Source organism: Bufo gargarizans, chromosome 1 (genome assembly GCF_014858855.1).
Source record: "Bufo gargarizans isolate SCDJY-AF-19 chromosome 1, ASM1485885v1, whole genome shotgun sequence".
Classification (NCBI taxonomy): Eukaryota; Metazoa; Chordata; class Amphibia; order Anura; family Bufonidae; genus Bufo; species Bufo gargarizans.
In genome coordinates this window covers 265,076,511-265,093,378 of record NC_058080.1, presented here as the reverse complement: position 1 = coordinate 265,093,378, position 16,868 = coordinate 265,076,511, and the positions used below count along the sequence as shown (strand labels likewise).

General features: G+C 41.7%; 1 protein-coding gene across 1 annotated transcript in view; it reads right to left on the bottom strand.

Annotated features, from left to right (window-relative positions):
• Window positions 1-5,411, bottom strand: part of LOC122926305 (cubilin-like) — a 142,631-nt gene extending 137,220 nt beyond the window's left edge. The window contains exon 1 of the mRNA XM_044277679.1: window positions 5,291-5,411. Within this exon, the coding sequence (XP_044133614.1) occupies window positions 5,291-5,411 (121 nt within the window). The remainder of the gene's footprint in view (window positions 1-5,290) is intronic.
• Between the last annotated feature and the right edge of the window lie 11,457 nt (window positions 5,412-16,868).

Below are 16,868 nucleotides of genomic sequence, written 5' to 3'. Positions count from 1 at the left end.
CCCTATTAAATCAGCAGCAGCTGCACTCTCCCTGCTCTCACTAACACTGCAGCTTCAGAATGAATCTAAGATGGATGCTGTCCTTGCTTTTTGATAGGAGGTGGAAGGGTCTAGGAGGGAGGGTATGCTGCTGATTGGCTGGAATGTGTCTGCTGACTGTGAGGTACAGGGTCAAAGTTTGCTCAATGATGACAAATAGGAGGTGGACCGAACATCGCATATGTTCGCCCGCCGCAGCGAACGCGAACAAGCGATGTTCGCTGGCGAATAGTTCGGGACATCTCTATGTATTATAAGGTTCTGCAACAGGTGTGTATTAGGAGGTTCTGCAACAGCTGAGGTGTGTATTAGGAGGTTCTGCAGCAGCTGATGTGTATTATAAGGTTCTGCAACAGCTGAGGTGTGTATTAGAAGGTTCTGCAGCAGCTGATGTGTGTATTATAAGGTTCTGAAACAGCTGAGGTGTGTATTAGAAGGTTCTGCAGCAGCTGATGTGTGTATTATAAGGTTCTGAAACAGCTGAGGTGTGTATTAGAAGGTTCTGCAGCAGCTGTGGTATGTATTAGGAAGTTCTACAGCAGCTATGGTGTGTATTATGATGTTCGGCAGCCGAGGTGTGTATTATGATGTTCTGCAGCGGCTGAGGTGTGTATTAGGAGGTTCTGCAGCAGCCGATGTGTGTATTAGGAGGTTCTGCAACAGCTGAGGTGTGTATTAGTAGATTATGCAGCAGCTAAAGTGTGTACTATGAAGTTCTGCAGCAGTTGATGTGTGTATTATGAAGTTCTGCAGCAGCTGAGGTGTGTATTAGGAGGTTCTGCATCAGTCAGAGAAACATAAGTTGTGAGTGGATTAAATCCTTTAGTTTTCTCTGTCTGCACTTTGTAAAATGTCCCTCTCCTATTCCTCTGCCAGCACGTGTCGTACTGTTACCTGACTGACCAGTCCGGACCTGACCTGATCCAGCAGCGTCACCAGTCCAGACTCCAGTCCACCTTGGTGAAGATCTGCCCCTGGGCAGTCAGCATTGGGGGGGAGGTGAAGCAGGAGCAGGCACAGTCCATGGGGGAAGGATGTCACACAATATAAAAAGTAGCAGCAGCGGGCATAGTCCATGGGGAAGGGTGACAAGGCTAGGTAATAACTTGCGATCAGATTTCGGTATTCTGTTCCAGCATACCGGCAAAATTCCAGAATTGCCAGATCCAGCATATGCCAACCACTGCTGGCACAATCATGGGGTCATTCGAGATCCGGCATGCAGCAATGTTTTGCCCTTTGTTTTTGCCAGAATCTGCAACGGAGGCTTCTGCTGGAGCCTCTGCAGCAGATGTGCACATACCATAAGGGGTGCTATGGGTCACTCACAAGGGGGCCCAATTCAGATTCTTGCCATGGGGCCCAATTGGTTTCTATGTCCGCCCCTGTATCCAGAGGTACCCATCTGTCAGCAGATCTGTTGAGTCTTTTGGACCTCATCTGTATTTGTTTAGTGCATTGAAAAATCCATTTTATTAAATTAAAATTTATCATCTTGATTTCCCTGGTGGCCAATTAATTGCATCACAGCGCTTAAAAATTCTCATAAAATGTATGTTGACCTAGAAGATGACATGGAAGTTCCCACCTTATTCACTGTAAATTGGAATTCAAAATTCATCTTTAGTTCTATAAATAATAAAAGTGTATCTACCGTAGCATGCAAATGCTCATAGTGAACAATCTAAACAGTATATGCTGTGGGATCACACAGGGACAGTTTTCTGAAAGTTCACAAATGCCTGGGAATTTTGCAGAACCAGAAATAACCAATATCCTGCTGCTCTATTTAACATGGCTTTCAAATCAATGCTTTGTGTACACAGTTACAGCTGCCTCACTTTAATTAATCGCAGTATCCTCCATACCTCTGCCACACTAGCACCGCTTTCTGCCATTACGTTCTCTGTCGGCCTACATATTGTACCTAAGCATTATAGTTATCTGTTTTCTGTCTGATACGTTTGAAATATATAAATTGGATGCAGAATCAAATTTCAGGGAGGCTCAATAAGTATTTTTTAAGATCTGATGGACTGGGGGCACATTGCACAGTACCTATCATGGGGTAAAATCCATCATTTTCACATTGGCAATGTGCTATGAAAAAGCAAAGCCAAAGGTGACTAATGGGGAAAAAAAGGGGGCAGCAAACGGATGCATTTAAAGAATACTTCAACTGTGACTTGTTGGATTTAACTGTTGTTCAAACTCCCCATGATTAATAATATAGTTACCTGGCTAGTATATGATGCTTTTAATTGGTCATGGTATGACAGTATTATTTATATTTAGAGGTTTTATATTTTGTATCTGTTTGGAGGAGGTTCACAACTACATGATATACATCAAGGACACTTGATAAATCATTTTGCAACATGGTGGGGCACATTTAAAAAGTTTTCTGGTGTACAGAAGTCGTTAATTTTTGTGCAAATGGCAGCCATACTGTACAGTAGCTTTCCTAGAATCTAAGTGGAATAGAAATTACTTTGTAGTGCACAAGATATGACAAATGTATTAAAGAGAACCCACCAACACAAAATACAATGCAATATACAGCATGTTACAGGGCAGAAGAAGCTGAGCAGATTGATATATAGTTTATTGGGAAAGGAAAATGTGCAATTTATTCATTTAAATCTCTGCTCTTTCTGATTTTAGATGTACATGGAGGAGGTGTTATTAGTGACTGACACATATTTCTGCATACAACATATACAGAGAAGGCTATCAATCACTGATAACACCTCCCCCGTGTACAACTATCAGTGACTGTCAGCAATGTCTGTATACACACTTACACAGAGAATGCTTTAAATCACTGATAACACCTTCCCCTTGTACAACTATCAGTGACTGAGAGCTATCTATGTATACACATATACACAGAGAATATTATCAATCACTGATAATACCTCCCCATGTACAACAATCAGTGACTGACAGCTATCTATGTATACACATTTACACAGCGAATGCTATCAATTACTGTTAACCACTGCCCTGTTTTCAACTGTCAGCGGTTGGCAGCTATATATGTATACATACTTACATAGAGAATGCTATTAATCACTGATAACACCTCCCCCATGTACAACTGTCAGTGACTGACAGCTATCTATGTATACACAAGTACACATAGAATGCTATCAATTACTGATAACACCTCCCCTGTGTACAACTATCAGTGACTGACAGCTATGTCTGTCTATACACACATACACAGAGAATGCTATCAATCACTTATAACACCTCCCCTGTGTACAAGTATCAGTGACTGACAGCTATCTATGTATACATATTTACACAGCGAATGCTATCAATTACTGTTAACAACTCCCCTGTTTACAACTGTCAGCGGCTGGCAGCTATATATGTATACATAGAGAATGCTATCAATCACTGATAACACCTCCCCTGTGTACAACTATCAGTGACTGACAGCTAGCTCTGTCTAATAAACACACTGAGAATGCTATCAATCACTATACAACTCCCCATGTACAACTAAAGTCAGAAAGAGAAGAGATTTAAAAGGATAAATGGCAAGTTTTATTGAATCTTTTCCCATAAAACTATATATCTCTATGTGTATATCTGCTCAGCTTCTCCTGCTCTATAAAATGCTTCCTGAAGATTGCACTGCATTTTGTGGTGACAGGTTGTCTTTAAGAGATGTACGCATAACCATATGACAGGCATGCTCAACCTGCGGCACTCCAGCTGTTGCAAAACTACAACTCCCAGCATTCCTAGACAGTATACAGCTATCAGCCTGCAGCAGGGCATGGTGGGAGTTGTAGTTTTACAACAGCTGGAGGGCCACAGGTTGAGCATCCCTGCCATATGGCAAATGGTGTACTTGCACCAAATGGAAGGGGTAAAGAAAAGGGATGTAGCAGGTCGTGGGCCCCTAGCACAGTAGGTCGGAGCCAACATAGCCAAACAGCTTTTGCCACTAACTGCTGATCCCTATACCACACAGTAGCCATGTCCCCTCTGCAGCTTGATGGGGTTCCCTGGGAATTAAGAAAATGAAAATGCTTAAATATTCGTTTATTATATATATATTCCCAAAAACATTTCATTATCTGAAGATGAAGAGAAAGGGGCACTTTTTTTTACAGAAAAGTTTTATTTTTGTTATTTTTATAAAACACTTTATTTTACTGTTTTTTCACTGTTTATTTTTGTCCCAGTACAGGAACTTCAACATTTCAGGGTCTAATCCCTGTTTCAATGTAGTACAAGACAGCCTGGGGGCTGGGTCTCACCGGCTTCCATGTATGGCAGACCCGAGGCCTTTGCAAGGCCTGGGGTTGCCATGGCAGGCATCGGCCCCCTGACACTGCAGCCCAGAGGGCAGATGTAGAGGCAGAGGGAGCCCTCTCCCTCTATGATACTCTTATATGCCGCGATCAGTTTTGATAGGGGTTAATCCGCCGGCATTGGCTTTTACAGTGATGCTGACTGATACAGCAGAGGCCTGCTGTCAGTCCTTTCCCCTGCAGGCTGTCAGCTCTGCAACTGCTCCCCCTCCTCCTCCAGACTGAAGGGGGAAGGGGGTGGCTGCTTTAGCTGCTCATATCTTGGTTTGGTGTCAGCTAGGGATATGGGCTTTGTATTGTTTGAAAGCTGGCATTCCATACGGCCGTGTGCATGAGCCCTGACTCAGATGCTCTTTAATGACTAGGCATACCTGGTCTGTTTGTCATTTAATGACCAAGTAAATATTTTTGTATTTTCATCATTGCACTCCAGTCAATGAGCCATAACTTTTTAGTTTTTTCATAGATGTTCTTGTATGGAGCTAGTTTTCTGATGAGCAAATTGTATTTTCCAGTGGCACCATTTTGGGGTACGTGTATTATGGTTTATGGTTCAGCTTTTATTATATCTTCTTTGGGAGAAAAAAAAAAAAAAGTTAAAAAGCTCAAAAAACTCTCTCCTTTAATTTTGTTTCCTATAGCCAGTGCATATGTTGTGCATTTTTGTATAGGCTTTTTCTGTTCATTGTGTGTGTTTTTTTTCTCATGAGAAGTCTTTTTCATAGGTGTGGCATGTTTTAGAGGGCGCCTGCAGTCATGTGACCACAATCAGTGAAAACAGGTACTGCCACTTTTTAATGTTGTATTGTGTCATGAGTAAGGGCGCGAATAGTCTTCAGTAGCCCGAAACATGTGGACAACGACTTTGTAACTGTAACTGGATGTGATTTTACCGCAAGCAAAATAATTTTTTCCCTTACCGAAGTGGAGCTGGATTTCTTCAACCATATTGCAATACTTTACCCGGGCCTGACACGGGTCCTCCGTGCTCACAGGTGAAGGTGGGGCAGGTGAGAGCTGCTGAACGTTCTTTTCTTCCATTTTGTTGCATGTAACAAAATAGAAGAAGGCAGCTCTCACCTGTGTCCTCTTGCCACGAGCACGGATGTAGTACCTGGTTTGCACTTGGGTAAAACCTCCAAAAAAACTTTGTCACGTCCAACTCAAGTGTTCAAGATGTAAACTTTATTCCAGCTGCTGTTAAAAACATGCAGTAGACACAGATATGTGCCATTTTGTGGCATATATAATTTATTGATTCATTTAAAAGAAAAAAAAATTCAGGATGAAGAAGAGAAAAATAGCTAATCCACCACAATTTTTTTTTATTTTATTACTCAATGCGCTTGTTCACTACAAATAATAATTTTATTGTATTCTACAAGTCATTATAATTGTGCCAGTAAAAACGATATGCTTTTTTATGGTGAACAAATAAAAAATAATTTTAATAAAAAAGATGTTTATTTTATTATTTTTTTGACCGATTAATTTTTTATAAAATTTTATTCCACATAATCCCCCCTCGTAGGAGACATGAAGCTGCAATCCTTTGAGCACTTGTATAAAACTTTGGAATTCATGTTATTCCAAAGCCTAATAGTCCAGCAGTGACACACTAACAGGCAGGCAACTTACTGTATTTTTCGCCCCATAAGACGCATTTTATTCCCCCCTGCGTTTTATGGGGCGAATACTAATGAACCATTCCATTATGGAAGCGTACTCTGTACTCACAGCTTCCTGGTCCTCGGCTGTCGGCTGTGAAGGCTGCGCACAGCGTGAAGACGCTCTGTGACCTCACGCTATGCAGGCCAGTTCACAGCACAGCTGACAGCAGGAGGAAGCCAGAGTGCGAGCGGTGAGGAGCAGCGGTGTCCAGGAGCAGGAAAGGTAAGTGATTATTTGTTTATTTTTCATCTGAGGCAATATGGGGCTGATAAAGAGGCAATGGGGGCTGATATGAGACTTTGGGCTGATCAAAAGAGGCAAGTGGGGCTGATTTGAGACTGGGGGTTTGGTCTTAGGACTGAATGGTGTCTTATTTATATTGGGGCTCATATCTGATTGGGGGTCATTCACTTTTGGGTGTGAGCCGAGGTTTGATCTGAGGTCTTATTGGGATCTTATTAACATTGGGGATCTGATTGGAGCTGTGATCTGAGGTCTGATTAACATTGGGGGTCTGATTGCTGGTCTGACCTGAGGTCTAATGAAAAATATTTTCTTCTTATTGTCCTCCTCTAAAAACTAGGGGCGTCTTATGGGTCTTTTAGGGTGACAAATACGGTAATAGCCTTGCAATGATGCATGAACAGGCATGGCCTTATGGGCAGAAACTGGTCACCTTAGGAGCCTTTGTATGCTGATCGCATCACAAGATGCAGATAACTAGACCAAGAGTGCTACCTGCTTCTGTCAAACACTTTACATACTGAAAGGGATTTTCATAATCTTACTTTTGATACATCACAGATTAGACATATATTATACAAGCCTCATCTCTTGTGGAATGCAGTACCTCAAATTAACATATCTCACAACCTCTGGACACAATAGCAGCCTGCCTGAACAAAAGGCTATTTAACATCTCACCTCACATACAATGACAGCAACTTATTCAACTTATTAGCATGTAGAGAAAACCTGTTCAATGTAAAATAACCCTTTTCATGTATTGTATATAGCAGATACCAGTATTGTTTAACAAAGTTTCAACTGTATCTTGACAAACATGTTTCCCAAGGCCTGCTAAGAACTACCAGGATTGTTCCAATTGGATCTTGAGAGACAATATGCTCCCACCCCCAATAAGCCCTATAAATATGTGCTGGGAAATAAAGATTTCAGATATTTAACAACCTAAGTTAAGTCTGGGCTGATATTTATCTCCTGATCAGAAGCAAACCGGATATTTATTGCACAGGGAAATATTCATGGGTTGGAGGTCTGATGCCTCATCATATAACCATCATAAACCTGCCTGAGAGAAACCGCTAACACATACCACAGTATTTATTGATCCTGACGATGTGGCAGAAGATCCACTGTTTTTACAACAGAGCTTACGCTGTGATCTCATGAGGCCATTGACCAGTACCCAAGAGATCATCAGGATAGATATATCTGTCATGGTTGCCTGATTAGTGTCGGGAAAGATTTTTTCCCCCTAAAATGAGGAAAACTGGCTTCCTCTGGATCAACTTGCAGGGTGGTTAAGTGGTTAAGCACTGTTCATTGTTGCATATATTAATCTACTTGAGGATGCTCACCAACTAATCTGGAGCCTGGCCCACTGATCACCCCTCAGCTTACTATGTACTTCAATGGAAAAAATAAATAAATATGGCTGTCTCTCAGCAGTTCATTAGCGTATTTTATTCAATAAGTTCATATATGTATACAAAAGGCATTTAATAATTCACTATATGTATAACAAATTGCCCTATTCTAATCAGCAAATAATACAAATTCATATAATTATAAAAACCTCATATTTAAAACACATATACAAACGGTATATTTATTGGATGACCCAAGTCCCTAATCCGGAGCTCTCACATTAACCCAACCAAGGGTCATTGATGCTCCAGTGTCCAGGTCAAAATTTACAAATCTGACATGCGTCACTTTATGTGGTAATAGCTTTGGAACACTTTTACTTATCCACGCCATTCTGAGATTGTTTTCTCGTGACACATTGTACTTCATGATAGTCATATATTTGAGTCAATATATTTCACCTTTATTTATGAAAAAATCCCAAATTTACCAAAAATTTTGAAAAATTCACAATTTTCCAAATTTCAATTTCTCTGCTTCTAAAACAGAAAGTCATACCTAATAAAATATTTATTACTTAACATTCCCCATATGTCTACTTTTTATGTTGGCATCATTTTAGAAATGTCATTTTATTTTTTTAGGACGTTAGAAGGCTTAGAAGTTTAGAAGCAATTCTTACAATTTTTAAGAAAATTTCCAAAATCCACTTTTTAAGGACCAGTTCAGGTCTGAAGTCACTTTGTGGGGCTTACATAGTGGAAACCCCCATAAATGACCCCATTGTAGAAACTACACCCCTCAAGTTACTCAAAACTGATTTTACAAACTTTGTTAACCCTTTAGGCGTTCCACAAGAAATAAAGGAAAATGGAGATGAAATTTCAAAATTTTACTTTTTTGGCAGATTTTCCATTTTATAAAAAAAAAATCTTTAACACGTTGAGGGTTAACAGCAAAACAAAACTCAATATTTATTACCCTTATTCCGCGGTTTACATAAACACCCCACATGTGGTCATAAACTGCTGTACGGGCACACGGCAGGGCGCAGAAGGAAAGGAATGCCATACGGTTTTTGGAAGGCAGATTGTGCTGGATTGGTTTTCTGAACGCCATATGTTTTTTATTTTTCTGCCGATCATCTTGTGCAGGGGCTCTTTTTTTGCAGAAAGTGTTGAGGTTTTTATTGGTACCAATTTTGGGTACATAGGATTTTTTGATCATTCATTATTACACTTTATGGGGCAAGGTGACCCAAAAATTGGCTGTTTTGGAACAGTTTTCATTTATTTATTTTTACAGCATTCATCTGAGGAGTTAGGTCATGTGATAGTTTTATAGAGAAGATTGTTACGGACGTGGCAATACCTAATATGTATACTTTTTCTCTTTTATTTAAGTTTTACACAATAATAGCATTTTTGAAACCAAAAAAATTATGTTTTAGTGTCTCTGTAGTCTGAGAGCCATAGCTTTTGAATTTTTTGAGCGATTGTCTTAATCAGGGTATCATTTTTTGCGGGACGAGGTGACGGTTTGATTGGTACTATTGTGGGGGTCATACGCCTTTTTGATCGCTTGCTGTTGCACTTTTTGTGATGTAAGTTGACAAAAATGTTTTTTTTTTTACACCGTTACGGATGCGGTGATACCTAATATGTGTAGTTTTTTTATTTTTCATTTTTTATAGGAAAAGGCAATTTATTTTTTAAATTTTACATTTTTATTTATTTATTTTTACTTTTATTTTTTTCACATTTTTTTTTTTTTATCAAGTCCCTCTTGGATCTTGAAGATCCAGTGGGGCTGTACTATACTTTGCAATGCTCTTGCAAACTACTTTGCAAAGCGTCCGGTTGCCATGGCAACCATCGGGGCTGCCATCGCAGCGCAGCAGCCCCGATGGTGGAGAGAGGGAGCCCCCTCCCTCTATTAACCCCATGGATGCCGCTGCCGCGGCATCTATGGGGTTACAGCAGAGTGTCAGCATAGAGCTGACACTCTGATGATGATGGCGGCGGCTCAGGAATGGAGCCGCCGCCATCAAACACAGCAGGGGGACCAAACTGTATCGGGGCAGCGCTGGAAGGGAGGGGGGGTGTCACTGAATGTATGGGGCGGGCGCATCAGTGCACTGGGCAGGCTGATTCAATGTGCAGTGCACAGTGCAGACAGCTTCAGGTGCAGGGGCACAGATCGGGGGGGCACAGATTGGGGGTGGACACAGATCGGGGGCACAGATTGGGGGTGGACACAGATCCGGGGGGGGGGGAGGACTCCATGTGATTTCAGGCTCTGATCTGCAGAGCGCAGATCAGAGCCTGAAACCAGCATTTTTTCACTGCCGCGATCCGATTGGTTAGTCTGCACTAACCAATCGGATCGATTGCCGGCAAGGGGCCACTCTGATTGGTCCCTTGCCGGCATTACTGCACTGTTTGCTGTCCGTGACAGCATACTGGGCAGGGGCAGAAGTTTTATTCCAAGCGCTTTGCAGAGCTTGGATTAAAGAGCTGCCAGAACGTTTATATACGTGGTAGCTGCACGGGGTATGTGCAGCTATCACGTATATATATAGATTGCAGTCGGGAAGGGGTTAAAAAAATAAAATAAAATAGACCAAAGCGGCTATAAAAAATTAGGACATCTAACTGGACAGGTTTCAAACGATGAATTCTGTGTAGTGTGGGATTTCACTCTGGTAGACAGGATTAGTGGACGCAGTATAGAGGCAACAACAAGTTCTTTGGCTCAAACAGTTCAGTGTTTTATTCACACTTTAGGCAAGTGACAAAACAAGCAGTCATAATCAAACAAAACGTCACCTTGCGGTGTTGGTGGTAATTTACATCAGGCAGCAATTCTGCGAAGATTATGGGCCCCCTGTGTCCCTGCCCACCCTCAAGCCACACCCATACACAGCCCCACCCACATATTGCGATGCCCACATCACCTACCCTTGGTACAGAATTTCTCTTCACTATGTCCAAAATATGTTTACTAATTTAAAAAAAAAATCACGCCCTCCACCACAACACAAGCGTATCTCAGACTCAGTGTATCACATAGCTCCACAGCAATACAACCCACAGTAATGTGCTATGTGCAAGTACATCACCTTGCTAGATCACCTCAGCAATGAAATGCATAGCAAAGTGCAGTGTATGAGTATCACAAGCTCCATAGCAATATAAGTCACAGAAATGTGCAGTTTGTGAGTGTATTACAGATCACCTCATCAATACAATGCACAGGAATGTGCAGTGTCTGAGTATATCATAGGCAACCCATTGCTTTCCCATAGGGAAGCATTGGGAGGCTATTGCACATGAGTGGCTTCATAGAGATGCTTTGAATCAATGCATTTTGATGAGGAGTGTTTAGCGTGAATGCCCGTGTTGCACATTGTGCAACACTGGACTAGGAAGCACCTCTAGTTACCGTCTGATGAGCGGCCACTAGAGGTGTTCCTTGGCATTAATGTAAATACTGCCTTTTTTTCTGAAAAGGCAGTGTTTACATTAAAAAGCTTGCAGAGACATGCTATAGACACCAGAACTATTAAGTTTAGCTGTTGTGGTTCTGGTGACTATAGTGTCCCTTAAAGGGGTACTGCCATCTCATTGATCATAGTTTATTTTGATAATGATGTCCCATTGATCACTTGTGTATATATTTTTTATTAACAAATTCCAACCCTTCCTCATAAAATTAGGTGTCTCCTACCTCATTGTTTAGTTTGGTTTCCCATAGATATGGCCAACTCTCACCTGCCGCATCCATGGGCCGCGCTTGCGCACATTAATCCAGTGGCCGGTCTCTCCTTCCCATCGTGAACGAGCACAGCGCCGGGCAGCCGCGCATGCGCTGATCTTTATTCGTTTGTGCCGGGTCTAAAGCAGAGCCGCGCATGCGCAGCTCCATTTTAGACACGGGACAAAAGAATATAGATCAGCACATGCGCGGCCGGCTGAAGACTTCGTACATCGAAGTGGAGAATGAGGACGTGCTGTAGGAGGATCGGAGGACCGGGACAAGTTCAAAATACCGTATATACTCGAGTATAAGCCGACCCGAGTATAAGCCGAGGCCCCTAATTTTACCCCAAAAAAATGGGAAAAATTATTGACTTGAGTATAAGACTAGGGTGGGAAATGCAGCTATAATGCAGAGTGTATGTGTATATAATGCACACACTCTACATTATATACACACATCTGCAAGAGGGTGACTCAGATTGATGGGAAAAGGTGAGAGGCCACAGCAGCATATCCACGAAATCCTCTTTATTCAAACGAGCGCCTCACGACAAGGCATAAAATTAACAGCCTTGTCTTGTCGTGAGGCGCTCGTTTGAATAAAGAGGATTTCGTGGATATGCTGCTGTGGCCTCTCACCTTTTTCTATATACCTTTGGATCACGTTGGATCTGTGACCCCTTGCCCAGCTATTGCAAGACCACTAGACCGCCCTTTACAAGCCGTCTGTTGTGCTGCTCCTGACCCAATTTTCTTCAGATTGATGGGAGTCTGACTCTGACTCCCTGTATTTAATGCAGAGTGTGTGCATTATATACACAAACACTCTGCATTAAATACAGGGAGCCATCCACAGATCTCCCCCCTAAACAGTGCCATCCACAGATCTCCCCCCTAAACAGTGCCATCCACAGATCTCCCCCCTAAACAGTAGACAATGTTGAATAAGCCACGGCACTCCAGAGGGATTCCAATCAATTTCTTTATTACACCTTGTGTAGCAACGTTTCAACCTAATGGTCTTTGTCAAGCTCCCATTACACAAATGACACAGTGAACATTAAATACAGTCCCCTGGCTCCGCATTGGTTACTGCTGAGCCCTACCCATTAACCCCCTCATTACTTCTTACAGACATTTACATATTACATATTGCCCACTCCATGATCCCTAATAACATACTTTCATCCTTTGCTCCCTTACTTTACCATGCTGCAGGAGACACCGTCCCATCCTCCTCACTACTGGTGCATATCGATGTTCTCACATTACAACACGAGGCTTCCGCGTCTCTGTGTATAGTCTGCGCATGCGTGAAAATTCTGCGCATGCGCGAAAATTCTTCCGCCCTTTTCTGCGCATTTCCATCAGATCATGCCCCACTTCCTGGTCATGTGATCTCGTCGCTCCGATGACACGCTATCACAAGATCATATTCCGTTCCATTCAAACTCTAATCTAAATGCCATCAGGTGCCAAAGATCCATGTTACTATATATTTTTAACACAGTCATATAAGATTATTAATGGGACCCCCAATTACACGGTGCGGGCTGTCTGGTATCCACCACACTCTAATCGACATTCAGTCTGGACATTAATTATGCCATTCTAATTCTTTACTTATCTAATGGAGGCTGCCACTATCTGGACCACCAATACATTTATTTAATTTCTATTATTTTGCCCTATCTTTAGAGTGACTATCATGGTGCTTCAGAGGCTGTACATATAGGTTTGCCACCATTCATTCAGTGACTGGTGTATAGGGTAAGCGTTCATGGGGTGATTAACCCTCAGTACGCCAGCCCATCCAGTCTCATACTATCATTCATTCTAAATGAGAGTTTCAGCGGGGGACTGTAGGGCTACCCCCCATTTGAGGAGCCGCCCACAATCCCTCACATTCTCCCTAAAAGATTTTTTATGGCGAAAACCTTTTCTTTCTAGATTTACCTCCAGTACCATTTCACTCAATTATTTATTAGAAAAGAGTTCTCAAACTATGTGAAATATCACACAAGTGGACCCTTTTAGTAGCAGTCTCCATATACTATAGATTTTACTCAAAGGTTATATCATATATGGTGCAAACCTTGACAGTCCCACATCGTCATTAGAGGGTCTATATGACTGGTTCCCCTTTTAACCTATCAGTCATGGGTCCTTCACACACAAGGGCATCGTGAAGATAAGAAGACGGTTCTCCCACAGCATGTATGTCCAAGCAGAATCTAAAGCAAAAGGAAAAAAGGGATTTCTTTAGATAAACTATCATCATAAAAATGGAGATATGGGCACACACAGGAGTTTAGATATATTCATATATACATATGTATTAAAAGCTGGCTTCTTAGCCTGGTATTTGAAACACATTTACACATAACCCGATCGGGAGTCAGAAAAGGGAACCCACCTTAAATTCCCTATTGAGGCCCTTAGGCTCCAATGTCTCCAACTCGTGGATCCATCTTAACTCTTTTCGTTTTAACAGCTTCTCCCTATCTCCACCTCTCCTTAAAGTCGGGACATTATCAATAATCCTAAATCTCAATTGAGAGACATTATGCCTATATTTCCAAAAGTGTTCAGGCACTGGTAATTCTGCTTCATCATCACTTCCTTGATTTTGCTGATTTCTTTCTTTTTCTTTTTTAGCTAATAGCTTACGTATCGTATACCGATGTTGGTTAATTCTGTTTTTACAGGGTTGTGTCGTCTCTCCTATATATAGAAGACCACACGGGCATTGCAGGCTATAAATAGCAAAATCTGTATTGCATGTATAGTGCTCTTTAATATCGTATTTCTTCCCCGTTTGAGGGTGGCAGAAGGAGTCACCCTTGATTAGGCTGCCGCAATTGCAGCAACCCAAGCAAGGGTAACACCCCCTTCTACCAGCCTCCTTTTTCTTGATTTTAACATCAGCTGATGTCAGGCTATCCTTAAGATTTCTGGGCCTCTTATATGACATCAGTGGGGGGGATTGAAATTCAATGACCTTAGGAAAAGACTGCGTCAGTATGTGCCAGTTATGTCTCAGTATGCCTGAGATGCGATTGCTCATTTTACTATAGGTGGATACAAATGGGATCCTATTTATTTTTGGCTCTTCCTTTTTTATTATGTTGGTTAATAATTGCTGTCGGTTACTGTTCCTGGCTTTTTCTAGGTGTCTATCTATCAATTTTTTGGGGTATTTCCTATCCCTAAATCTTTGTCCCATTTTTTTCAATCTATCATCTACTAAACTCTCTTCTGACACTATTCTTCTTGCTCGTAAGAACTGGCTAAACGGTAAAGATTCTACTGACTTCCTAGGATGAGCACTATCATAGCATAACATGCTATTCCTGTCCGTTGGCTTAATAAAGAGATCGGTTTCCAATTTACCATCCCTTACATAAACCAACGTATCCAGGAATTGTAATGATTCCGCCGAGTACACCTTTGTAAATCTCAATTGGTCGTGAACCTGATTAATATAATCATGAAATTCCTGTAACTTTTCTTCCGTACCATTCCATATAAGGAAAATATCGTCTATATACCGCATCCACCCCCTCACATTACTGTTTCTATTTTTGACATGTATATATTCGCATATGTCGGGGCCACGTTGGACCCCATCGCGGTGCCCCGACATTGCTCATAAAACATATCATCAAACAAAAAATAATTATGATAAAGTAGAATTTCAAGTAGGGAGATTAAAAATGATTTGGTGTCAGACCCATAATCTGACCTCTCAAGGGCCCATTTAACTGCCTCCAATCCCAGTTCATGATCGATACTGGTGTAGAGGCTGGTTACATCGAATGAAACCAAAAGGTCTCCCTCTTGAAATTCTAGTGCATCAATTTTTAACAGAAAATCCGTAGTATCCTTCACGTAGGATTTGGCTTCCATTGCATAACATCTTAAGATTTTATCTAAAAAAGTTGCAGCATTGGAGAAGACTGACCCCATGCCGGACACAATGGGGCGTCCTGGCGGGTCTTTTAACCCTTTGTGTATCTTAGGGAGGATATATAAGAGAGGAGTCCTGTGGCACGAGATAAGTATGCAAATTGGTATCGATCAGGTCATTCGCGAAAGCACTATCTGCCAATAGCCTGATCTTGCGTATAATGATCCATTTTGGATCACTATTTAGAGGTTTGTATACCTCTTTGTCATTAACTTGTCTCATCACCTCCATTTTATACTTATCCGTGTCCATCACCACGGTGGCTCCTCCCTTATCCGCCCTTTTAATTGTAATTTCCCTTCTATTTTTTAGGGATTTTAATGCTGCTTTCTCTCCCCTTGTCAGATTGGTGATATTTGGATATATCTTTGATCTCTTTAGTTTTTCTATCTCCAGTCTGACAAGGGAGACAAAGGTCTCAATAGCTTTGTTATATACAGGCGGTTGAAAGTCGCTTTTAAGGAAAAGGCCCACACTCTTCAATGACAGGACCTCCTTCTGTATTTCTTTATCACCTGTAGGCGCCATTTCACTGAAGTGCACCCTCAGTTTGATACGCCTGAAGAAATTATGCAGGTCCATTTCAACTTGGAACCAGTCAATCTCTATCTCTGGACTGAAAGTTAGTCCCCTATTCAAAAGCAACATTTCATCTCTAGATAGTTCACAAGAGGAAATATTTACCACTAGAGTATTATCAACTTCTTCATTCATTTCCTGGTGAATCTGGAGCCCGTCGGTGGCCTTTTCGATCGTGTGACTCTCATTAATAATCTTATATGACTGTGTTAAAAATATATAGTAACATGGATCTTTGGCACCTGATGGCATTTAGATTAGAGTTTGAATGGAACGGAATATGATCTTGTGATAGCGCGTCATCGGAGCGACGAGATCACATGACCAGGAAGTGGGGCATGATCTGATGGAAATGCGCAGAAAAGGGCGGAAGAATTTTCGCGCATGCGCAGAATTTTCGCGCATGCGCAGACTATACACAGAGACGCGGAAGCCTCGTGTTGTAATGTGAGAACATCGATATGCACCAGTAGTGAGGAGGATGGGACGGTGTCTCCTGCAGCATGGTAAAGTAAGGGAGCAAAGGATGAAAGTATGTTATTAGGGATCATGGAGTGGGCAATATGTAATATGTAAATGTCTGTAAGAAGTAATGAGGGGGTTAATGGGTAGGGCTCAGCAGTAACCAATGCGGAGCCAGGGGACTGTATTTAATGTTCACTGTGTCATTTGTGTAATGGGAGCTTGACAAAGACCATTAGGTTGAAACGTTGCTACACAAGGTGTAATAAAGAAATTGATTGGAATCCCTCTGGAGTGCCGTGGCTTATTCAACATTGTCTACTACGGAAATCCCAGGACCAGGATTTAATGCTACAGGCACCACCACGTATTGGATCCGCTATAATAATAGTGAGTAGTGCTGGCCTATTTTTCTACCCCCTAAACAGTGCCATCCACAGATCC